Raw genomic sequence first — 25016 nt, 5'->3', positions numbered from 1 at the left:
GCCCGCAGCACTCCCGGGCTCTGCTGCCCAGCTGCCGGGTGGGCGGCAGGGTCTGCGGGCGCGCTCACCTGCAGTGGACGGTGATGGGGTGGTTGCCGGTCTGCTGCTGCTGCTTCTGCACCGCCGCGATGAGGTCGATCATGCCTTTGCCCTCGGCCGGAATTCCGATCTCGGGCCAGCCGTGGAAGTGGAACTGGCGCACGGTGCGGACCTGCCCTTCCTGGCGCGCCAGGGGCTGCATGGGAGAAGGGTCTCAGCACTGCAGGACCACGCCCGCTGGGTCTACCGACCTGTCACGAGTCTGGCTGGGCCCAGAGCCCTCCCTGGCTCCTCTGTGGCCACCAACATCATCTCCTTCCCCCCAGGCTATCGTAACGGGCCTGGCTAGTCCTGGGTCCAAGACATATAAGGACAGCTGTGCTCAGGGCAGGACATCCTCTTTCTGAGATGTCAGGGCTCAGAGGCTGGAAGCAAGTCCTGCATATGCCTAGCAGCTGTGTGACCCCCTGGACTGGCTGGCTGGAATTCAGAACCAAGACCCACAGGTGAGTCATCTCACCCTGCTGACCCAGAGATGGCGGAGAGTTTTTGCAAAGGTGATCAGAGCCCTGGACCTAAAGGGGACCTGGATGGGGGTTCTGAGGAGGTCCATGGCAGAGGGCCCCAAGAGGCCTCTGTGGCTTCATTCATCTCATCCTCTCCTGCTCACTACTGAGGTCACTGCCCTGGCTGGGAATGGGAGAGTAATGCTGGATGGGTGGGCCTCCGCCTCACAGCCTCAGCCTCCAGCAAGGATGCAGGTGACCACCAGGAGGTATGGATTCAATGGGAGACTGGCCACTGGATAACCTCGTAGCTCTTCATGTACTCTGGGACTCAGGAAAAGGCAGATAGAGCAGGGCAGGTAACAGGTACAGGCCTGGATCTGGCACCGTGACAGGCAGATCCCGGAGTGAGGAGGCTTCAGGAGGTCTGCAAGAGCTGAAAGAGCCAGGGCAGCAATACCTGATTGAAGGTGACCAGGAAGTCTCGTATACTGATGGCATCAGAAAGGGTATCACTCTTGATCTCAATGGTTATTTCTCCATGAGTGACTGAGCCCTCTGTCGGCCAGTACTGGTAGCATTTATCCTTGAGAGATGAAATAAAATGTTAAGTCTGGTAACACCTGGCTACTACTGCTTTTGATCTTATGATGTAGAATTGTTGTCAAACCATTTAAGATATTTCACCTGTCCAAGAAAATGACATATGAATCGGAATGTGATATCCATTAATGCCTGTTGATCAAGGGCCCAGAATAGAGTCTAGAAATAAATACATACATGGAACTTCATACAGAACAGAAAGGAGAGATTATTCAACAAAGAGAGCTGGAAAAATAAAACTGGATCCCTGGCCCTTACCCTGTGCCTCCTGGAGGTGGCCGGATAGGGGCTGTATTCCATAATAGTAGCCTGGAACCCTCATAACAACAAACTGGATAGGCTAAGACTTAAGGCTAAAAACAAGACTGTGAAACCCTTAGAAGAATAAAATATCCTTTCACTTTGGGATACAGAAGGATTTACTAAATAAGACCCCCAATGAGTGAGCCCAAAATTAGGTACTATTAAAAACAACTGATTGGAGTGAAACTCACATCTCTTATTAACAGACATCAGCGAGAGTGAAAAGACAGGCCACCAACCGCAGAGAGGTGTTTGCAATGCATGAAACCAACCAAGATGAGCATGGAGAGCATGCACAGAGGTCTTACAAATCATCAATAACGGGCCCCCTGCCCCGTAGGAGGGAGCACGGTGCAGAGCAAAGCAGGCAGTTTTACACAAGAGGAAAAGTGCCAGCCACAGATGGGGGAAGTGTGCTCCACCTTGGAGGAGTCAGGGGGATGCAAATCAGGACCAGGAAGAGGTGTGTCTACAATTATTTACTCACAAGGATTAGGGCGCCCAGAACACTAGGCGTGTAACGGATGATAGATCCTACACATCCCAGGTGAGCCCTCTGCAGACCAGTTTGGAAGGAAAGCAGCTGAGAATCATCTGGCAGATTCCCACTGCAGGTGCTCTGCAGGGGAGGGCACACTGGAGACCCCAACAGTGCAGCATGAGACGTGTACAAGAAGGGGCAGCAGCACCATTGGTAAAAAGGAAAATGGCAGGAGGAAGGTAAAGAAGGGACGTAATGAAACGAGGCGATGCCAACACAGAAAATCAACCAAAGCTCAGACTTAAGTGGAAAAATCCAGTCCTCGAGGAGCACACATCTAACACTACTCTTTATATAAAGTTCAGACATAAGCAAAAACAAGTCTTTTTTGTCGTCCCCCCTTCCCCTCCCCTCAGCCTGGCAACAGGTGGCCTCCTTTTGGACCCCAAGGATTTGCTGTTCTAGACATTAAGATAAACAGACTCATGCTGGGTGGTGCTGGGCTCGTTCACCTACACGATGCTTTCTCTGTTGGGTTCACGAATGTTTGTCACATTATGAAGTAAATACGAGAGGGCCAAGGGTGGGTTTCTGGGAAAACGAAACAGAAACATGCTTGATTTGACTAGAACAATATCAACAGGGGACGCATGTCAACATCTGTCTCTTTCTTCAGCGGGTGGTGATCTCGACTGACACAGGATCAGGATTTGAACTAAGGCTAAGAGGGGTGTTTAGGCCAACACCCCCTCCACCCCCAGAAAAGCAGAGGGTGGAGTAGGACCCTTCTCATCTCTGACCTCTCTGCCTCCTGCCAGGCTGGGCCTCACCAGCCTGTCTGCAGGACACAAGCAGGTGAGGTGCTGTACGGGGTAGCTGTGGCCACTGCAGGTGCCCAGATGCCCTGGAGGACCTGAGCCGGCGGCAGTGCTCACCTGCTCTCGCTCCTGCACCTCGGTCAGCATCACGATCGTGTGGCACTTCCACTCCCACACCATCCTCCAGAAGTCCTCGACGGTGTGCGCCAGCGGCCCCTGGGTGGCGATGAAATAGTCCTTCTGGCGGTAGCCCTTCAAGTGGGGGAGCAGAGGTTAGAATCCGGTTTCCTTATCTCTGATGGCCACCACCTGCCAGGAGCGCTTAGACAGCCCCAGGCCTGAGGAGGAAAACTTGATCTTCATGGCCTGAACCAAAGCCACGTTGTACACGTGTGTGCACACGCACACCCCCCACACCCATGAAGCAGGCCAGGATGCCCACTTCACCTGAGCACTACACACCTGGCCTCCACCTCCAGTACCTGAGGTCCCCTCCGAATGGCTACTGTGAACTACCAACTGCAGCATATTGATGGGATGGGGGTCTGGGCAGGGACCTAGGCGTGGAGCCGGAGGAAGGTGCTTCAAATCCCAGCTCCACCAGGGCCCCACTGACATCTGAAGTCATCTCCTCAACTGCAAACGGGAACACTAATGTGCATTTGGCCACAAGGTCTATCCTGCCTGCTTTTCTGCAGATGCCATTGTGCATAAGGACATGCTGTGGCCTGGACACATGATCCTGTTGTCCATATCGTAGGTACAAGTCACAGAAATAGCCCAGGGAGGAAGCCTCAGAAGCCCTGGAGGTACGGCTGGGGTGTAATGGGTGTGTTTGAGAAAAGCAGCTCGCAGTGGAAGCTGGTGAAGAAATGGCCACTGACCCCGCAGTGTCATGGCCTATTCCCAAGCACACTCTTATTTTTTTTTTAAGCAAGCAACTTGGCTACCAGCAGCTGAGTTTCTGCAGACTTGCCAGTGCCTTCTATGGTGAAAACAAGGTACCAGAGAGTGTGGCCACACAGGAAGGCATACACACACCATGCACACCTTAGGCCACAGTACTTACGTCTATGAAGGATGCATTGATGTAGTCCGTGTACTCCTGACCCCTTTTCATGGAGAGGATCACTCGATTGAAGTCATCTGCAAATGGCATTATGTTTCAGCGAGAACAGATACTGTCCTGCCCTGAAAACCTTGACCTGTTGCTATACACTTCCAAAATGTGAGGCCACCTCTTTGGGGCCTTTACCATATAAAGCAGGTTAATAAAGTTTTCTAGGGAAGTTTTGTTTTGTTTCTTTGGAAAGCTCTGAAAATAATCCAGTTATTTCTTTCATGTTTCATGAATCGATATGATACATACTAAATTACAAGTATTAAAACCACTGACTTTAAGGAATACAGAGTGTAGCCAGTAGGAGCTGGAACTGCCAGCCTGAGGATACTGTGGCCATGGAGAATCACGGGTCTGAGTGGGGAAGGCTGGCCCAGCCCCAGGAACTTCTGCTCTCTGCAGCACAGGTGACCGCGGTGAGAGCAAGCCCGCTCCAGCATTGACGTGGCAGGCGTTTGTTGAGCAGTGGGTCCGTCAAGGGCACGTTGTCTGCAACACGGCTTGCCCTCTTCTTGGCCGGGCGCTGTCCCACCTCCCTCCCATGTGCGTCGGTGCCCTCAGTGTCCACTCTTCGCCCTAACTTCTCTTTCTCCCCACTGGATGAGACCCCAGATGTGGGCTCCTACCTCCTTGCTGACCACTGCCTCCCGTGCCCACAGTGTCAGCAGAGTCCCAGCTCCACTTGTGGCCCTGGTCTTACCCTCCCCACGTCTCTTCCTGGAAAGGCCCAGCTGCCTTGGGCTCCGATCTGGCTGTCCACATAGCCTCAGCCCACACTCACGCTCCCCTCTGCAGGGGTCCAGAATAAGGGCCCAGGCCTGCCCGTGGCAACCCTCTCAGCTTCCCTGAGCCCTCCCTGCAGGGCAGTCAGGGGCCTCCCCTGCCTCTGGGCCACATCCCAGGCTGGGACACACCTGGACTGCTTGGGCTACCTGGGTGCCCCAGAAAGGTCTTCTCTTCTCAATATTTGATAATAGCATCCAGGGGCCCAGAGTCTGGATCTGAGGGCACCCGCTCCTGACCCTGGTTTATAGAGGTGGTTGGTCAGCAGGCTCTCAGCAACTGAGAGCAGCCCATCCCAGCCCCTGCCCCAGTCTGCCCTGAGGGGTGGCGACCTGAGCAGGCGGCCTTACACGGGATGATCTGGATGACTCGGGCCTTCTTCATGTTTGCTGGTAAGTTGCCGGTCCTCATGTTCTCCTTCATGATCCGGACATTGGTCAATTTCTGCACAATTGATAGGACACAGTGATGCAGTTATAACTCCTGGGAAAAGTGCTCAGCCAATAACAGTCCTACTGTGGGGGCCCCTGGACACGGGGAACACCTGTCTCCATTCCAATAAGTCGCCTCAGCATTGGGAGATAACAGGTGGCCTCAAGCCTCATCCCCTGCTTCCAAAGCTATGAAAGCCCCTCACCATTCTTCCTTGAAATCATGATCCAGCACGTGCCCTGCTCCTCCGGGGTTAGCCAAGAGGGTAAATGATGGAAAGGCTCCATCTCAAGAGTCACTTCTCCTCGGCCCGCCCACCAGGAGATGGTGCACCCTGGCCCACTTACCCTGAACTCCTCCTCCAGCCCGATCTTGTCCAAGTGGGTGGCGGTGCCATGCAAAGTCTGCAGGTGCCTCTCCAGGGAGGACACGTCCAGCTCCGTGTCCCCGTAGAGGTAGTACTCCAGCAAGGCTTGGTAGATGAATGTGTACTGCACCTGCGGGAGACCCGGGGTGCCCAGCCTCGACTCTGCCCTGGGCACAGTGGGGCTGTTCTCGTCTCTGTTTGCCCACGGAGGGAGGCTGGGGGCAAAAGTCAGATTCACGGCCACAGAGATTGGTCATTTAGGCCCTCCAGTAAAGAGGATGGTAGACACTGGTGTAAACTGAGGACACCAGGTGCCATCTGGGGTAGCATAGTCACCCATGGCCTATGAAGACATGGAGGACAAGGCTGGGCAGTCCCCAGGGCCCAAGGGAGAGAGGGCAGAATGAGAAGGGAGCCAGGCCTGATGCTCAGCGTGCTCCTGGATGCTACCTGCCTATCAACACCTGGGCCACAGGGGAGAGGCCGCGAGCCCCAACGTGCCTGTCTGGCAAGGGCCCTGAGGCTGCCTGGCAAGCTCAGACCAGGGTGGGAGAAGGCATCACTCACATCTGTCTGAACCATCTGAGGGCGCTGATTGCGGATTCGTGACACAAACTCGAAGACATCGACCTTCTGCTCCGAGTGTATCATATCCATCATGGCATCGATCACGATGAAGGTGCCCGTCCGGCCCACACCCGCGCTTTGGAGAAGAAGAAAGATGCCACCTCCTGGGTCACATTCGCCTGAAGTAAGGAGCCTGGGGAGAGCTTGGGGTAGGCTGGAGCTCCAGGACAGAGCAGGAGGAAAGTCAGGGAAACTTCTCCTGGGTGCTTGAGGGGTGAGTCTACGGTGTGACCACTAGAGGGCGCTGTGACCTCAGTCACGTTCTCCGGGGGCCACAGACACCAGCAGCTTTCTATGAGGCTGTGTGGGTAATTTTATCAGCAGCCAAACATTTTCTTCTGGTTATCATGGGCATAATTGTGTCCTGGCAAGGGAGGACATCCTGGGTGTGTCCCTTGGGATCCAAGGGATCATGAGGTCCCTAGGGGAGCGGAGGGGAAGGCCCAGGGGAGGCCTGTGGCCCCACTCCCACGGTCAATCTGGGTCTCTCTGCTTGGTTGACTTTACATATGGGGGTCTTTTCTCAAAAGCCACCAAAGCCAGGCTCTGCTACATGGGATGTGCTGGGGAGACCCTGAACTTGCCCCTGCTCTCTCCCTGCAGGGCTGTTGGAGCTACCACTCAGGAATGGCCCGCCCCCGGCCTGCCCCTCTGACACCTTGACATTGTCCACTGGCCACTGTCCCACGAGCAAGGCTTCCCTCCACAGCCCACCCTCGTACCTGCAGTGAACCACGATGGGCCCGGCGTGTGCGGGGCTGAGCGTCCGCACTTTCTTGAGGAACTTGAGCATCCCGATGGGGGTGAAAGGCACTCCAAAGTCAGGCCAGCTGGTGAAGTGCAGCTGCGAGACCAGCCGCGGGGCCTTGCAGCCCTCGGCGAGCTGCTGTGGAGGGCAAGGCGAGTCAGGGGCGGGGTGGCCCTCGCCTGCCCACCCACATCCCTACTGAGGTCCTTGCCTGGGCTCCACAGGGCCATCAGGCTGTGGCAGCAGGGGCTCTTGTGGGTGTCAGTGCCCATCAATGTGAAGAATGCCCAAGTGGGAACCCTGGCGCTGGCCACTGCTGACACCATGGGCTCTGGCAGGGGGCAGGGAGCAGGGCCATGGGCACCTGGCCATGCCCAGGCCATGCAGGCCTCAAGTAGCCAGACATCCCCAGAGCAGGTCCTAAGAGAGCCCACTTCAAGGAGGGGCCTACCCTGCTCTCCCTGCACAGCCCCACTTCTCTCCCATGTCCTGAGCGATCAGCAACAGCACCTTCTCCCCCGCGGAGTGTCTCAACTTGGGGAGAAAAGAAGGGGGCCTGTTCATCAGAGACCCCCGGTCCCCCAGAGCCTCTCTGCTCTTGGGACCCAGAGCCTGTGGGTTTAGTTCACTTGCCCCAGACCATGGAAGGCTCAAGGTATGTCTGGAGGGGCGTGTGTGTGTGTTGGCATGTGCACATGTGTGTGCAAGTGCCTGTGCATCCAGGAGAGAGGAAAGCAGGGTGAGAAGAACAATAAAACTTACTCTCTCCCTTTCTTGCTGTGGCTTCTAGTAATCTCAGCCTCATATTTTTAAATTTGATTATACCAATCACTCTATCCTCGAATCCTGATAAAATGTCTGCCTTATTCTTTTAGTGGGGAACTACAGGAAGTGTGAAAAACAACCAGGAGGTTTTGGACACATTTTGAAACTGTTTTAAAAAATGCTGCCTCAACCATCAAGAACCCAAGCAAAAATGCTGGAGAGGATGTGGGGAAAAGGGGCCCTTCCACACTTCGGGATCGTAGATTAGTACGACCACTAAGGAGGCTCCCCCAAAGGCCAGGCGTGGAGCCACCACACGGCCCAGCCATGCCACTCCCTGGTATTCTCCCCAGTGAATTAAAGCCATCACACTACAGTGAGACATGCACACCCGTGTTTATAGCAGCTCAATTCACCATAGCCAAACTATGGAACCGGCCCAGGTGGCCATCAACAGATAAATGGATAAAGAAAATGTGGTATATTTGGAGTTTTATTCAGCCATAAAGAAAAATGAAATTATGTCATTTGCAGGAAAATGGATAGAACTTGAAAACAATATGTTCGGTGAGATAAGCCAAACTCAGAAGGTCAAGGGTCATATGTTTTCTGTCCCGTGTGGAGGCTGGAGAGGAAAAAGGAGAAGAAAGGCGGGGTGGGGTGGGCAGGGATCTCATGAACATGACGGGAGGCCAGTGGAGGAAAGGGCCGGCGGGAGTGGGGGCAGCAGGCAGGGAGGAGGGCCGGGGCCTGGCTAGGCCACATGGCATTGTCACCTACTGTGCACTGTGCGCATGTGTGATTATGCAGCGACAAATCCCGTCAGCATGTACAACCATAATGCACCAGGTAGAAAATGGGAAAAAAACGGAAATGGCCATCTAGACATGGGCTACTTTTAGACTAAAATAAATAAACTAATTAAATAAAAATAAGCTGCCTTCCACGTCACGTGAAATGACAGCTTGCCACTGAGGGGGTCTCAGATGCCCTGCCCTGCCAAAAGACTCTTCCTCCTTCCCAGGGAGCTACAGAACAGACGGCCTCTCTGCAGACTTGTCACAGCCCTCTCCGTGAGGGTCTTGCAGGAGGGACGCAGCTTCCCGTGTTGTAAAGTGTAGAAATGTGTTGACCCCCAGCCTGTGCTCCCAGGAATGGCCCTGGCGGGGTGGCCGCAGGGCGTGCTCACCGGCTGTATGCAGAACTTGCGGATGGTGTAGTCCACCAGGACCACGCAGTCCTCCACGCACACCCGGATGTTTCCGTAGGTCCAGCAGCCCTGGTCGGGCCAGTACTGATAGCACTTTTCCTGCATGGAGCAACACACAGAAACAAACAGATCCTCAAGGGTGCCTCGTCACCCCGCCCAGTCCCCGCCGGCCACACAGGGCCCCTGGACCAGGATTGAGACGCAGTTCCTTGGGATGGGAAAGCAGGCGGGAGAGCGTTTCCCTTATCAGTGGGGCAGGTGAGGTCGCACCATAGGAAAGAAGCCCCAGGACCAGGCCTGGCCGGGCTTGCTGGTTTCAACTGTGGTCTCTTTGGTCTGCTCGCTCACTGAAGCCTCACACTTGCAGAGCTGGCCTCAGCCTGCTCTGTTCAGAGCTGGGCAACCTGACCCAAGATAGCCCTCAGGCTAGAGTGAAGCTCACTCCTTGTCCCCAAGGACGCCTGCAGACACTTCACACAGGTCCTCCCCTCTGCCTGTTCACCAAGCACTTGTTAGCAGCACCTCCTGGCCCTGTTCAAGGGCAGAAGCCTGAAGCCAGGAGAATAGGCTGATGCAGGATCTGCCAGGTGGCACTTGGTGACAGAGGCTATTTCCTTACCATCTCACCCTCTGAAGTTGAAACGGCCCCAAACACAGTCTCCAGGAGCCCTTATTTCCTGGTGCCCCTAGCATCTACCTGTAGGAGTTTCCTCTCAGCACGAGCACATGAATGAATGGGGACTCGCAGCAAGAGGGGAGCTATGTGGGGGCTGCACTGAGAAGTCTCTGAAAGTTAACCAGCCTCCAGACATCTGACAGCTTGTCTTGGAAATGGCCCAGGGGTGGCACAGCTAACCGGCCAATTTTCCAGGATTAATAATCCTCTATAGCATGAAGTGCCTGGTAATTACCAGAGACCAGCATCCTGGTGTTATGACACCCATGGGACACCTCCCCCAGCCCCCACCCACCACATCCTGGCCCAGGCTCCGATGTTCACAGGGAGTCTCTGAAGCAGCCCGAGGAACACCCAAGGGTCCTGGTTGGGGTGAATCTCGCCCCGCCCTGGGGCTGTCGGGACCAGTCCACAATTCCTGCCTTGAAAGGTTCTAGCAAGAAGGAGCTCAGGCTCCGGCCCTGACAGGCTCCGGGTGTGACTGTCCCTGGGTCCTCGCCTCCCCTCTCTCCATCAATCATGAGATGCCAGCCTCATTTCACAACGTGCTCCTCAGGAAGTGGAGGCAGGAGACCACAAGCAAAGTGCAAGCAGCCGAGAAAAGGGAACTCTCTTGAGCAATGTTTCATCTGGGCTCCGGCAGGCAGCACTGAGTCACAGGATGGACACCCAAGGAAGGAGGCCCAGAGGAGGATCAGAGAGCAGGGCCAAGCCCTGGGCAACAGCACGTGGGGGACACGGGGGTGGGGGTCCGCCAGCCACAGCTTCTGCACTGGGCTTGTGCTTCCTGTTTGGAGAAGCAGCCCCCGGGAAGACTGCCTGTGTGGGTGGCCAGTCACAGGGGTCCCGGGCCCGGGGGAAGGGTGACCTGCTGGTCTACAGTGTGGGGGCTCCTCCACAGCTGCCCAGGGAAGGAAAGGCTAGCATTCTGGGCCCTGCTTCCTTCCCGTCATTCTTTCCATGAGTGACCAAGGATGAGGAGGCAGAGTCACTGTGAGAAGGCGTGGTACTCCCCAGCCCTGTCCCTCAAAAACCTGAACAGAAACCACCACGCCATTCCGACCAACCAGAAGGCCAGAATCCGTGACTAGAGGCTTTTTCTTGTGCGTTTCAGGTGGAAACACTTAGGAAGGCTTCCGCCCTGGCTGCGACCCCAGGACCCACCATTTCGCCTGAAAGCTCAGTTCCCCCCAGAGTCCTCAGCATGTCCAGGTGCCTTGGGGCCTGGCCATCACCTGCCGTGCAGGAGAGGCCTGGGCAGGGGCTGGCAGGACAGACATTCCCCCCATGCAGGCCCTTCATGCTGGACATGCTGGGACACGCTCTCCCCGCAGGGTTGCTCCACTGAAGAAGCCTCCTTCGGACTCTGGGTCCTTCTTCCATTTGGAGAACAAGCTCACTACCCACACCAGGTCCTGCCTGGGCCACAGGCCTCCAGGGGCTCCGCGGCCCTCCGTGGCCCTCCGTGGCCCTGCTCCAGCCTGATCCTGGCATCTGGGAGGGAGCCCATCTGTCGGGGGGACACTGAGGAGGACTTGCTGCATTCGGCGTGAGGCAGCTCAGCTGTCCTTTGTGGCTGTTCATGGTGGCTGGGGTCCCCTTCCTCCCTCCCACGTGCATCTCTCATCTGCAGGACAAGCAGGCGACGGTGCTTCCCCGGTCTGAGGCCTTCCACATCCACACCCCACACATACGGGTGCAGAGCAGGGCGGCGAGGGTCCAGGAGCATGGTGAATTTATTTTAAGATGAAAGTGCTGTAAGTCCCTGAGTGCTTTTCCCTGTACTGCTTGCTAGAAGGGATGGACATGGCAAAGGACGGGGAGGGACAGGAACTAAGCCCGAGGTGGGGACTCACCTCTTTTCTTTCTTTCAGGTTGGTCAACATGACGATGGTGGCGGACTTCTGCTCCCAGACCATTCTCCAGAAGTCGTTCACAGTCTCCTGTTTAGGGCCTGAGCCCGGAGGACAGGTCCAGAGTCAAGGGCATGAGCAGAAGCCCCTGGGCCCCAGCCTGGCTCCTGCTGGCCTGCACAACTGCACTGTCCTTCCTGGGCACAGCACAGCTGGTTGGGCATTTCAGACCCTGAGATGCCAGAGCCAGTGACGGCCATCCCTGCCTGTCCTGCATCAGGACACCCAGGACACCCAACTGAATGTCGGCTGCGTTTGGATTCTTATATTCATGGGCATTAAAGGGGTATTCAGAGGAGGGCTGGGTCTAATGCTACCCTTCAAAGTGACCTGTTCATTTCTCAGAATAGCAGGCCCCTCCAGAACTTCTGATTCATAAAAGACGTGTGTGTGTGTGTGTGTGTGTGTGTGTGTGTGGTGTGAAAGGGGGGGAGATTGCAGGTTGATGACTCACCTTCCACTTCTCACCCCCCCCCTTCTTTGGTCAAGATCTCAATCTCTTAGCATAAATAAGATATGAACAAAATTTAGAGTGTCTCTAGAAGAAAGTCTTCTGCCCTTTGTCCACTTCCTGTCCACTAAAGACACAGTGCCTGCAGGTGCACCAGCCATTTTGTGACCTTGAGGCTGGGAGCAACAAGAGAAGGAGGGCAGGGCAGAAAGATAAAGCAGCCCCTCCCTTGAGCTGTTGTCCCAGCCTTGGGCTGCCTCCCCCGAGATGCCTGCTCATAGGAGAGAAAAACATGCTTTTATCTCTTTTTAGCCAATGTTTGTCAGGTCTCCTGACACTTTCGGCTAGACATAGCTCTGATCCTCTGTGCGTGAATGTGTGTGGGTTTCTATTTCCCAGGGAATCTGGGTTATGACAAGCTTTCCAGGTTATTGTCATAAACTGTGAATTTTGGGACCCACCTATAGATTCTTGGCCCAAGAGGAGGAAGTCAGAGAACTCTAGTTTAGCTCCCCTGATACCCACTGCGTGCAGCAGGGGCACCTGCAGACTCAGCATCTGCTGGAGGGGAGGGAAGCTGGGCCCAAGGGCTCAAGTGCAAGACAGTGTTCAAGGCTGAGAGCGTGATTTTATGGCCGAGTCCTCCTGGCAGGGGCCTTCATCTAAGAGGCAACTCAGCCCCCCGCCCCTGGCCTTGGAGCTACAAGGAGACCAGGGAGAGAAGGTGAAGGGGGTCCAGCCCACCAAATGTGCCGGAAGAGCAGCAGTGGGCTGCTGTGGGTTGTGTGTAGATGGTGCAGGTGTGGAATAGACTGGTGTCTGTCTACACGCACCCACGGTGTGCACGGACATTGGACATGCCTGCTAACCATAGCAGCACAACCCCCCCCACACACACACACGCAGAAAAATCCAATATCGATGACTGGTATCTTTGGCAGGTAGATAGTCACATCATTTTACCTAAATAATGCTCAGAAGTTAATTTAGTAAAAAGCTTACCTTGAGCTGCTATGAATTTATTCTTCTCTTTGTAGCCCTAGAAAAATAAAATCAGATTTTTAATTATTCAGAATGATCTGATGAAAAGATCTTAGTATCATCAGAAAGGGAATCCGTGTCACCACAGAGGATGTGACAGATAAAAGTGAGGAGAGAAAACTCACTAGCAATTTCAGAAATGGCAAAAGCTCTTCTCCTGGGTCCCCTCGATGGTGTTTTCTTCCTGCCAACTTCCCCAGACACACATGCACATAAACAGGACCTTGGACATTTATATTTTAAAAATTGGGGCAAAATTCACAAATCCTTTTGAGTCCTTGTATTTTAAATGTGAATTTTATAATTTATATTAATGATCTTTTAGAGATCAATTTAAACAAATTTTAATAATTGATTATATATGGTTTTACCATAATTTATTTAACCAGTCATCACTGAACTAGCTGGTTCTCGTGTCATGGGATAAACATGGCTGTCATGTGGTTATCTCTGTTACTGTCTGGTGTGACCTCCATGTTCTGACTTCTTGACAGCAGGTTCCTGGGTGCTGGTGGCTCTGTGCCCTTGGTGCTCTGTGTGGCCAAGTGCCCAGAAAGGCCATAGAAGAAAATGCCCCTGTCATGACTCAGACTCAGTCCAAGTGCCTGTGGGCGCTGGTTCCCCGGCCAGGGGGTGCAAAGCCGTGTGACTTACGTCTATGTAGGAGGCGTTGATGTAGTCCGAGCCGGGGATTCCGTCCACTTGGCTCAAAATTACCCTGGAGTGGTCATCTGGAAAAACCAGACAAACCCGTGTTGTCAGGGGAGGAACCTTCACTTCCTTCACCTGAAGTGTTAGCTACCAGCAAGGACCCGACTGGGTGGCCCCCAGCGGTGCCGGGCAGCAGAGGTGCATTCTACAGCTGCCATGGGGCTGCAAGGGCACCTGCTCTGGGCCACCTTGATTCCCACAGCTGTGGGATGACAGCAGTGGGACGTCAGCGTCGGGTCAGGACTTGTGGGTGCACACGTACACAAGGCATGACAGAGCACGCTGGGACCCCTGCCAGCAGATGACTGGGCACTGTGGGCCCGGTATTCACAAGTGTGGAGCACACAGGAGAACCTCAGGACAGGACTTGGGTCCACCTTCGCAGGCTCTCCAGGGTATCTGGGAGCTGGGTGTGGGGTTCGGGACCTTGAGCCCCACCCCCATCCCTGGCCGTCTGCAAGGGCACCTGTCTGCCCTGGGCTGGAAGCAAGCAGGGCTCACGCAGGCCCAGCCCAGCCTGAGCTGGAGTCCAACCTGCTGGGGTGGGCTTTCCAGAGTGGGAGTGGACAGGGTGCTCTCTGTGTGTACATGCGTGTGTGTGTGTGTGTGTGTGTGTGCGCCATGTGCATGCTTGTGGTGAGGTCTATTTGTGGTGTCTCCTGTGGGGTGTGTGTGTGTGTGTGTGTGTGTGTGTGGTGTGCAATATGCTGGGATGTCAGTGAGTTGAGTGTGTCACGTGTGGCCCATGTATACGTGTGTGGTGTGTTTGTGGCATACTCTGTGTGTTGTGTGTGAATATGTTGCATGTGTGTGCTCTACATGTGTGCTCTATTGTGTGTGCTCTGGTGTGACGTGTGGTGTTGTGTGCTCATTGGGGAGGCTACAGCCTTTGTGGGCCCCGTTTCTTCTGCCTTCTTGGGCCTTTGTTTCAGAAAAAAGCGAAAGCTGTCCTCCTTCCACTGTGTGAGAAGTTAGTGAGCAGGCCGCTGCGACCGAGGCTGGACTCTGCAGCGTGTCTGAGTCTCAAGGAACTGGGCCATCTCCATGGTCCTGGAGGTGTCACCCAGCCTGGGACCCAGCCCACGTCCATCCGAGTGTCCGGGCTCAGGCGCGGTGAGTGGGTGACACTGCCACTGCTCCCTTTCATCCTCCTCCTGGGGCGGCGGTGGCTGTGGTGCTGGAGCACGGCCCCGTCTCACGTCACATGCTGGGGTCTGAACTCACAGGAAGTCTATCCACTTGGCCAGTGCTAGTGGTCCTGACCCCTGTGCCTGGGCTTCATTGTGGGGCCAGATCTGCCCTGCTGCTGGCAGAGGGGGTCGTGAAGCCCCAGGGACAATCACAGTGACACGCAGGCAGGGCATTCAAGCCCAAGCCCACAGCCATGCTGACTTCACCCCCTCGCTCCTGCCCAGCCTGACAGCCCAGCGGAAGCAGCGCTGGCGGAGCACGTGCAGGGCTGGCTCAAAATACTGTGATGACTTACACTTGAGGACGGTTATAGACCAGCAGAGGGAAAATAGCCTCTGGTTAGATTTAGAATCTTGCAGCTTCTATGAGCTTCCTGTTTTTTATTCTAAAAAGTCACACTTCACTTTCAAAACATTATTTTCGAAAATCATCAGCCTTTGGCATTTATTCCAGAAAAGGAGACCCCTGGAGCCTTTCAGCCGGTGCAAGTCCCGTCCCCCCAGGAAGACCTTGACCTCAGCTCCTGGGGTCGAAGACGGTGCAGGAGCTTCAGGGGCACCTTTCAACCTGGTATGAGCTTCCCCAGGCTTGGGAAGAAGAGGAAAGGCAGGGTCTCCACTCCCCTCCCCCACCAACATTTGCTCCCACCCTGGGTGAGAAGGGGCCTCACAGCTTGGCCCTGGCAGCCCTGAGAGCCCTCTGTTGTCCCAAGATCCAGCCACTATCCTGGCACCAGCAGGGCCCTCAGGGGCACCTCTCTCAGCTGAATGTCACCTAGTTGGTTCATGCCAGGGACAATGTCCCCAGCCACCCTTCCTGAATCCTACCTCCCACCACCTGTGTGAAACACAGAACTCCCTGCAGCACCCCTAGCCCTGGATGGCTGCCAGCACCCAGGAGTTCCTGTGGAGGGGCCTCCCGGGCAGGGTGGGGTGGGGAGGACCCCCGGGAAGCTCAGCCACCTGGCCAGCACCTGCTGCCCTTCCTTGCTTGAAGGAAGGCTGCTTCCTTTCACAGTGCAAGCTGCTGGGAGAAGACCAGCAGGAGAGGCCCTGCCCAGTCCAGGTAGGACTCCCAGGGGAAGTGGTTGCCCCACTGGCCAGGGTGTAGGAGATTCCCATACCTGGCCACCAACTCTGGTCCCACAAGATCCCCAGGAAATACTCTTAATTAACAATGTAAGTATGCTTTAAGCAGCAAGGGTTTGGTGATTAAGAGAGAGGACAAGAGTCCTCATACAAGAGAGGACCCTGGGAAGGTGCTTGGTGCTGAGTAGGTCCTTCACACACATGAGCAATGCAGGCATCAGTTAAGCTGGTCGACTAAGGTGACTAAATTAGAAACGGATACTCATCTTGAATACCCTGATTTCTATTGGACATGTATTACTCTGAAGAGCCTGACTCCTCCTCTCTTGGCACGCTTTCCTTCAAACTGTGGAGCCACGTAAGTGCCTCCCCCCACCCCACCCCCCCGTCTTGGATTCCTTCAGTTCTTCCAGCAGCAGGTCCTCTGACTTGGTCTCACTCTGTGCCCAGAATCTGACCCTGGACCAAGCCACCTTCACAGCTCAGCTCCTGACCCATTCCCTGGATCTCCCCAGGCTGCCTCTACAACGAAAGACTACTTGATTGTCTAGTTTTAGTTGTATCGTGGGCTCACACAGGGCTCTGTCAAACCACATATGAACCCCATGCATGTATAATGGGTAAGGATATTTCTAGAAACGCGGGAGACCAGTCACCACAGAGCTCATACACACACAGTAGATGTCATTCTACCCTGAAACTGCATTTAAGAGCAACACGAAGCCCACCATCATGAGTTCTCTGACTCCATGGGGCACTGCCCAGGAGCATGGTCTGTGGGCCACGAGGAGGGTGGGGCTCAGGATTCAAACTGCATTTGGTGGAGTCTTTGCAGACTGCTGCTCCATTGGCCTGGCAGGAGGGGTCCAGACTGGGTGCAGGCTGTCACTACCAGCCTTGCAAAGGCTGCTGGGAGCCTGAGGGTTTGGGCTGGCACGGCCTAGACAGCTGCAGCAGATCATGAGAAGCCCTGTGCTGAGCTGTTGCACCCAGCTCTGACACTGTCCCTGGTCCACAGCCACTGTTAGCTCTTGGGGTGAAAATTGGATTCTAAGCCTTCCCACAAAGTTGCCAGACCCCAATAGGTTTCTTATTCTGTTACTTCTGTCCTTGGTCCAGGACCCTACAGAATGCTAGGGATTTTATGCTTGTGGCCAAGAGCACTGAGTCTGAGGGAGAGGAGCTGTCCAGGGCACCAGCAGGCCTAGAGGGGGCCTAGGACTGATTTTGATAGGAGGGGCACTGCCTGGTGATGCCCAAGACCATGCAGCAGCACCCCTGCCCTGCCTGTCCCCGGGTATCCAGGCTTGAATAATGAACACAGGCTTAGCACCAGATCCCCGAGCAGTAATGGGGCCCGAGCCTCCTGCAGGGAGACAGACCCAGAGAGGAGAGCTGCACTGCTCCTGGTGTGAGTGGGGGTGCCTACTGCTGAGCAGCAGGATGCTGCGTTTGCTGGACAGACACAGCCACTGGGAGCTATAAGAGAATGCCAAGTTTAGCCTAGATGGCACCAACCATGCAAAATAAGTAAAATCTTACTGGGAAGGATGTTGGGATATCTGTTTTTCTCTCTGTTTTCTTCTTTATTTGCCAGTTCGAACGTCCCTTGTATGTGTCCAGATGGCAACGACTGGAAGAAAATGCAGAGTTGGAGCTAAATATGATGAATCCACCTCTGGCCCCCAGAGCTTCCCTGCCAGGCACAGGAATCAAAGGCACCTCAAGCCATCCTCCTCTGCCCATCATCCATCTCCGCTTCAGACTCTGTATGGGCACAGCCCAGGCGTCCTCCCCAAGGAGGGATGGAGTGACCAGGAGACAGAGCAAGGAGGGCTGAGAAGGGATGCCGTGACTCAGGGGCGGGGCGGAGAGGAGTAAAATGACCCAGGGAAGTGGAGAGGGAGGTGACTACAGACACGGCCCTGGCTTTGCTCAGGACTCAAGGGGTCTCTGTGGACCAGTGAGGTCACGGCTGGGAGCTTGTTACAAGGCGATTCTTCAGCCCTTCCTACCCAGCCCAGTGAGCCAGCTCCTGTTCTCCAAGTTCCCCAGTGACCTGGTTCAGGGCCCACTGGGGTTTGGGACACACCCCTTCACAAGGCCTTGGTCCCAGATGAGGAGGGGGTGTGAAATGAGGACCAGGATGCTAAATCCGATGACAGCATGGCAGATGTGTACGCAGCGTCTGAGCCTCTAGTTCCTTCTACTCCCGGGAGCCACCACTTCTGGTTCTGGGCTGTCTCTAGCTGTGCTGTTTGCTCACTGTTGGGACACATCCCACGTGCAGGGGCGCCCCTCCTGGTGCACAGTGTGAAAGAGTATGCCGAACCCCGAGTCACGGCCTCAACACCAACCTGCCCACTGGCTGGATCTGGACCCTGGGCTCCAACGAAGAATCCCTAATGCCCTACAGAGTGCTTAGGAGGTGCTGGCACCATGGGGAGCTGGGCCATCCTCCCTGTCTGTCACAGCTCCCCTATTATCAGGTGACACTAGGATCCCCCCTGTGGTAGGGACCAGGTCTGAAATTCAAGGCAATGTGGTTGTGGCTGTGTCCAGGGTCACCAGGCCAGTGTGGGCTTGACCCAGGAGCCTGGGGCCGGCTCACAGTGCAGCCTCAGGTTAAAGCCACGCTGCCCTGGGCTTGCTCACACTTTGGATCAAGGCCTGAGCCCCCTCCTCTCAGGTAGATGCTTCTCCAGTGCAGACTCTCTTATCCCTGGCAAGTGCTCCCAGCGTGCCATCAGCCACCTTTCCTCCACTTTGGGGCTGCTATACCCTGTAGACACAGGCAGAAGCTCCGTCCGGGCGTGGAGGGTCCAGCATGGTGGGCACCTCAGCAGGGCCAGCAGCAATTCTCAGCCTTACCCCAGCCTCCGACCCCTGTCCCTTGAGTGGCTCATTCTTGGTCAGGGCTGTCTGAATACTCCCTCCTTGGCCTTACCTAGATGTTGGGTTTGTGACGACACTTTCAGGTCTTCTCTTTCTCTACCCTCAAAAGCTGTTTTGCCCCTAGTGCTGGACATGAAATCCAGGCGACAAGCTGGAACCCAGACACATGGTGCAAAGCACTTGGCAAGATGACAGAAGGAGCAGACAAGCACCGTGGCCTTCAGGTGGCAACAATGTGTCAGTTTTAACAGGCTGGGACAAGAGCGGGCAGCAGAGGAAGCTGCTCTCTGGGCAGAGGCAGGAGCTCGGAGCTCTGCAGCTCGGGCGCTACTCTTCTGTAAGCTTAAAACTGCTCACCAAACAAAGTCTACTAAAAATAATAAATTGACAAAAAAAAAAAATAGAGAAGCCTCCCTCTTCCTTGTAAGGCAAGTGGCTGTGGTGTGGTGGCCAGAGGGGTTTGGGTGGGGAGGAGGGACCCAGTAGCTGCCCAAGATTCGAAACCTGGAGATGGGGCTGTGCTACCTTAGCCAGCCTGTGACAACTTGGCTCACAGCTGGGGGCGGGGGGCGGCTGCCCAAAGGCAGGGCTGGGAGCTGAGGGGCATTTGCCCTGGGCACACATTTTAAAGGGGCACCCAAAAAACTTAGGAATCAGAGAGAGAACAAATATTTTGAAAAATCCAGGGCTAGGGGTGGAGCTCAGTGGTAGAGGGCCTGCCTAGCATGCAGGAGGCCCTGGGTTCAATTCTAGCACCAGAAAGAAAAGAAAAAAAAAATCCAACCTGATGTACAAAATCCACAGTGACCAGAATAACAGACTTAATTAATGACAGAATCAGTAACTGTGTAGTTACTGGAGTCTGGGACAGTGAGAAAAGATCTGTCCCCACTGGTCCTCTCCTTGTCTATAATTGTGCTGTTCTGTTCATCATAGATCTCTTGTATTAATTTCAGAAATTTTAAGTGATGCATCAAAACATGACTTAGCCTGACTATTGAGATTTTAGGTGTGTTCTTAGACTTCGCACCCAGGGCAAGAGCCTCTCTGGCCCCACCCTGGCCCCCTCCAGGCGTGGCCCTCACTTTTAAGATGGTGCCAGAGCTACTGGTTCTGACTCATGGCCCTCCACCAGGGAGCCAGCCACCAGCCTCCTGCACAAGGAGAAACCAAAGTGGAAGAAGAAATGGGACAAGAGAGGGAGAGGAGAGAGACTAGCTGCAAACATGGAGAGTTATTTTGAAAACGGAGAATTAACTTCTCTTGTCAAGCTGAGAGATTGCAAAACAATAGTGCTTGGAGCTGTCTTTCAATATGACCTAATTTCTCAGGGGAAAAAAAAAGACAAAGGGGGAAGGGTACATTTGGAAATAATAAAAAGGAAGCAAGATAAAGGCAGAGGAGGTTTGTGCCAAAAAATTAGTAAAATACAGTTCAAATTCGCCATCACCTTTCTGTATAAAAAGTCACTGGTCTGCAGCAGTGTGCGCGCCAGCTCTGGATACAACAACTGGGCCACATGGGGCTGTTCATGAAGCCCATCGTCCCAGCACGACATTTGAGCTGGAGGTCGCCTAGGCAGGATCCATCCCTGTGCCCCTTCATAGATGGTGGAAGCTGGCTTGGAGGAGGTGAAGGATGTGCCAAGGCCAGGGTGCAATGGCTGGGCCAGAGGCGGGCGGCAGTCCTGCTGGCTCAGCATTGACCCTTTCAGGCTCAGCACTCAGCATACAGCCATGCACATGAAGCTGAGGATGCTCACGGCAGAACTCAAAGCGCATGTAGGACAGTGAGGGGCCATGTCCAAGGCAGCACTGCCTGAGTGTGCGTCTGCGCCTATCTGTCTGACTATCTGGATATGTGCAGCAAATTCAAAACTCACAGCACATTAAATTGTAAAAATTAACGACACTTGGGAAGGCATCGTTAAGTCTGCGTTTGTGTTTTCTGGTGGAGAGTTAATTAGTTTGCCACCTTGGGGACTGTTCCAGTTGGTTAACCCATGGTCCTGGCGAGCCATGGCCTCACTGCGTTTGTGGAGACTGTTCATCCCAAACAGCAGGAGCAGGTGAAAACCGCAGGACTCTCTGTACCCCACATGCAGCACAGCCATCAACAGGCTGAGCTAGTGTCTCCTAAAGGCAGTCTCTGGGACAGCTTGGTCAGTGCTGGGTGGGGACTCAGAAGAGCGACATTCTCCACTCCAATCAGAAACTGTGATGGGATGGCTGGGCGCTCCCTGGCTTTCAGCGTGAAACCACTGTCCTGTGTGGGCTCAGGCCCTGGTTTGCCACAGTGTGGAAATAATGGTGTTTTTGTCTCACCCATTTCAGAACACGGCTTCCTGAGCCTCAGACCCAACCATAGCACCTTATAATGGGCAATGAGTGCCAAGGAGGGGAGCTGCCCCAGGGACCAGGTTCCCAGACCCTCTGCCCCAGGACTGTGTTCTGACTGACCCTGCCAGGTCACTAGTCCTCGGGGGATGGGCCCTGGGCACTCCCCACCACCTGACAGCAGCAGGGACCTCCACACTCACCGTGAACTCCTCCCGGAACCGCTTGAAGTCGTCTGCTGAGCGCAGGCGGATCTCCTCCTCTAGGTGCTCCAGGGGGATGGGAAAGTACTTCTTGGGCCCCGAGGGGGACCTGCTCAGTAGCATCACTCTCTGCTGTTCTGTGGGTCAGAAGGAACAGGGGCCACTTAGCCCCATTCCCAGGGCCGACTCATTGGCCAGATCCAATGACAACATTCCCAAAGAAGTGCACAGCTGGAGGGGAACAGACCCCCAAATCATGCAGCCCGTGGCTCACCAGGTCCCTGAGCAGCTGAATCAAACATCTGCCTCCTGATGAGTCCTCTGCTAGCGATGGCAGCATCCCTGATCTTGCTGTCCATGGACATCATGGACAGTGTGTCTCCCACCCACTCACCCCACTCACTCCCCAGCCGCCCATGGCCTGTCCTTCCCTCCAGCCCTGCTCCTCCCCAGATGGCCAGAGCAGCTTCATGCTGCAGCTTGGGTTTCCAGGTTTGGAACTAGATAAGAGCAATTATGGGGTCCGTAGCAAGCTCGAGGGGACTGGAAATCCACTAGGGTATGCACGTCTTTTGGCTTCCTCCTCTTTGTAACAAATAGGCCTACTCCCCCAGATCCATAAGCTCCAAATAAGAGAAGCTGTCCTTGTCTAAGGGGGAGGGCAGTGTGGCATTGCAAAGGAAAAGGGCGAGCTGCAAGGGGTACGGCGCAGGATGCTTCCCTAAGCTCAGAGTGAGATACAAGAAGTCAGGGGCCTGCACTTCTCCTCCTGGGGTGAGCTGATATGGACAAGGTTCATGGGAAAACTGGACCGTCACCCTTGCAAAAGGCCTGTCCCACCGGCAGAGTCTTCTGAGGTCACCTTGAATCTCCCCACAGGGTCCCTTCCCCAAGAGACAAACAGGTTCCCATGTGTGTCCCTGGGCTTCTCTGCCCCTCACCAGCCACTCCCTCTTCCTCCCAAGCCTGTTGGAATGTGCGGGGTGGGATCGAGGATGGGAGGATGGCGCTGGGGACCAAATTATCATCTACCAAGTGTCAGGGGGGCCGGAAGGCCCTCCAAAGCCCTGTCTGGCCAGGTCTTCTGTCGCTGATACTCTTATGTCTGCTTTGTGTGTGTGTTTCCTCAAGCCCCAGCACAGTTGGTAGGAAGCGGAGGACAGGAAGTCGTAGTCACTGCTGTGCACCAGTATTTTGTAAAGCCTCTGCTTTATCTTTCTCAGTCAACTCAATGTGTTGAAAGAAAAAAAAAAAAAAGCCTCGGTAAGTAGCATTTACCAGTTAGAAACTGAACTTTGAATCTAAAGGTTGGGAGTGTCCCAACAGCCTCTGACCCTCCACCGAGCTGAAGCCACTTTAGGGGAGCGATTTCCTTCTCTTCAGCCAGATCCTAAGACAGTGCGATTTTCAGTTTGAGCACTTTAGATTGTGAGCCAGAAACTCTTATCAGAGTGATGTGAAAAGCCTTATTGAAAAACGTAACGTGCCCAAACCCTGTGCAAAGGACAGGATGTGAGCAGTTTCTCCAGAAAAGCCACAAACTGAACACCTCAGACATCTGTACAGGAGGAAAGGCGACTTCATTACAGTCTAGAAACAGAGACGTTCTGCAGTCGTTAGTAAGGCAGAAAAGGACAGCACAGCACCAGGTAGGGGACGAGAGTCTCAAAGCTGGAGGGACTTAAGACCAACTTTCATTGTGTAAAGGAAAAGATAAACACAAAGAGAGGGACCCCCAGGCCTGCTAGAGACCCCGCAGGGGAGCCAGCACCCGTACCTTGCTCCTCCAGGATCCCGTTGGGCATCTTCTTGTCACTGCTGCTGACCACGGCTTTCCTCTGCTTTCTGAACCTGGGAGGCACAAGATGTGTCAGTCCTCAGTGCGCCTAGGCTGGCCAGGGAGCCCGGGGCCCTGGGCACAGGGATACCCACCAGGTGAGCCGGGAAAAGCTCTTCCTGCTGCTCATGGCTGAGCCTGCTGGGGCCAGGCCCGCTGCACATCTCAGTGGCCGGGGCCCACACCCTGCAGCCTCAAGAAGGCTCATTTCCTCATCCGAGCTGGTCGGGGCAAGTCAGCGCCCGGGGACACTCCTACCTGAAGAAGTAGGCGGTGAGGAGGAGCAAGAGGAGGAACAGCAGCAGGGGCAGCAGCAGCCAGGTGAGCAGCGACTGGGAGGTGCCAGGGTCTGGAGGGCCTGGGAGTGGCGGGAGGAGAGCGCTGTCAGGACCCCAGGCCACACAAGGAAGGATGCACGCTGCCCATGACAGTCGGCAAAGTGTCCCCCTCGCCACCCTCCGACACCAGGACGGCACTGGTCGTCTGCAGGCCGGTTCCACTCTCTGCCCGTGGAGTCCACAGAGAAGTGGCAATGTAACGAACAAGGGACTTGAGTGCTGCTGTGGACACTAGGGAACCAGGCCTGAGGAGTGGGTGATGCCACTTGTCCAGGCCCCTGGGGAAGGTTTGAGGGAGAGTTCACGGGCCCACATGGCTCACGCTGGCCGAGCCGCCTGTTTCTCTGAGTCTCCAGTGTGCCTGCCCAGGGACGAGGAGCTGGGGACGGCAGGGGGTAGCTGCTGCTGCTGGATGCCAGGACACCTTGGAGCCTGCCTTGTTGCTTGGTGTCCAGGCCTCTTGGCTGGGGCAGGGGCCCCGGGCACAGGCAAGTAGCCTGGCCCTGGGGCTGGGTGCAGACCTCACTGGACAGGCACACCAGGACCCACTGTCCAGAGCTGCCAGCATCCTATTTCTCAAGGACATGTCAGGACCATGTGGAAGACTGGCCACCAGGCACCTCCCTTCCCTCATTGTCCATGTTTCACACCTGCCACACTGACTGTCCTCAACCAGAGACAGGCATACACCCCTGCACCCAGCTCCATGACCTAGTGGCTGCTAGCACTTGCTCCTGCCTTGTGTGCCTGAATTCTGATGGGCATTGGTGGCTTTATTGTCCCCCACTCCCCAGTTTTCCATCAAAGGTCCCAGTCCAAGGACAACCTGAGAGGGCCCCTCCTCCAGGAAGCCCTCTTAGCTCCTCTCCTTTGGATTTAGAGGGACTCTGTGTGGCCAGAGGCATGGGCCACACTCTGCTAGGAGCGAGAAGGCACATCCACGAGGGGAAGGAACCAGCTGGACTTCTGCACGTGTTCTGCAGGCCACAACCTGCCAGAGGCTTCTCCTGGTCAGGTTTTCCCAGGCTGAGTGCTGGGGAATGACCGTCCTGCTTCCTCCCTTCCAACCCAAACTATCCCGCCTCCCACCACAGAGCTTCCCTCTCAGCAGCCTGGCCCGAGGCTGTCACCTGCAGCTCAGAGAGCACCAGCATCCCTGCCAAGCCTTGGAGCAGCCCCCAGTCCAGGCTGAGGGAGCCTCCTGCCACAGAGGGTCAGGGCTGAGGCTGCTCCATGGAGGGCCTGGGGCTCCAGGTATTTCCGAGAGCCTTTCCACCTTTTCCTTCTGGCCCAAGGCAGCCAGACAGTTAGGAGGGTGGTAGTTCCCCTCCTTGCTCCCGGGGGCACATGCTCTCCTCTCCTGGGGCATCACTATGGTGAAACCCCCAACTTCCGCATCACGCAGAGGTCAGGACCTGGCCCCACTTCTCCAAGGTGGTGACTAAACTGGCTGTAGGGTCTGCTGGGTCAGAGGAAGGGAGCCCTGGGGGCATGCCAGGTCACCCTGTGCCTTGTCTGGGGACTTGAGGTCCAG

General features: G+C 55.1%; 1 protein-coding gene across 6 annotated transcripts in view; it reads right to left on the bottom strand.

The window, feature by feature from the left end:
* Positions 1 to 25016, bottom strand: part of Ptpre (protein tyrosine phosphatase receptor type E) — a 101925-nt gene that overhangs the window by 7984 nt on the left and 68925 nt on the right. For 3 of the 6 annotated variants that reach the window (XR_007343208.1, XM_048791386.1, XM_015498398.2), the window contains exons 4-19: positions 23403 to 23502; positions 23085 to 23158; positions 21308 to 21444; positions 17416 to 17506; positions 13538 to 13614; positions 12845 to 12881; positions 11335 to 11432; positions 8782 to 8901; positions 6802 to 6965; positions 6020 to 6155; positions 5433 to 5582; positions 5004 to 5097; positions 3820 to 3896; positions 2868 to 3002; positions 1006 to 1131; positions 69 to 235 (exon numbers count right to left, since the gene is read on the bottom strand). Coding sequence is in view for 5 of the 6 variants with exons in the window: in XM_048791386.1 (XP_048647343.1) it covers positions 69 to 235; positions 1006 to 1131; positions 2868 to 3002; positions 3820 to 3896; positions 5004 to 5097; positions 5433 to 5582; positions 6020 to 6155; positions 6802 to 6965; positions 8782 to 8901; positions 11335 to 11432; positions 12845 to 12881; positions 13538 to 13614; positions 17416 to 17506; positions 21308 to 21444; positions 23085 to 23158; positions 23403 to 23502 (1783 nt within the window). In the remaining variant the exon portion in view is untranslated. The other 3 variants (XM_015498399.2, XM_015498400.2, XM_048791387.1) reach the window with 3 other exon arrangements.

The sequence above is a fragment of the Marmota marmota genome, unplaced genomic scaffold (genome assembly GCF_001458135.2).
Source record: "Marmota marmota marmota unplaced genomic scaffold, marMar, whole genome shotgun sequence".
Classification (NCBI taxonomy): Eukaryota; Metazoa; Chordata; class Mammalia; order Rodentia; family Sciuridae; genus Marmota; species Marmota marmota.
Note: the sequence above shows the minus strand (reverse complement) of the source record. Positions and strands in the feature narration are given on the sequence as shown.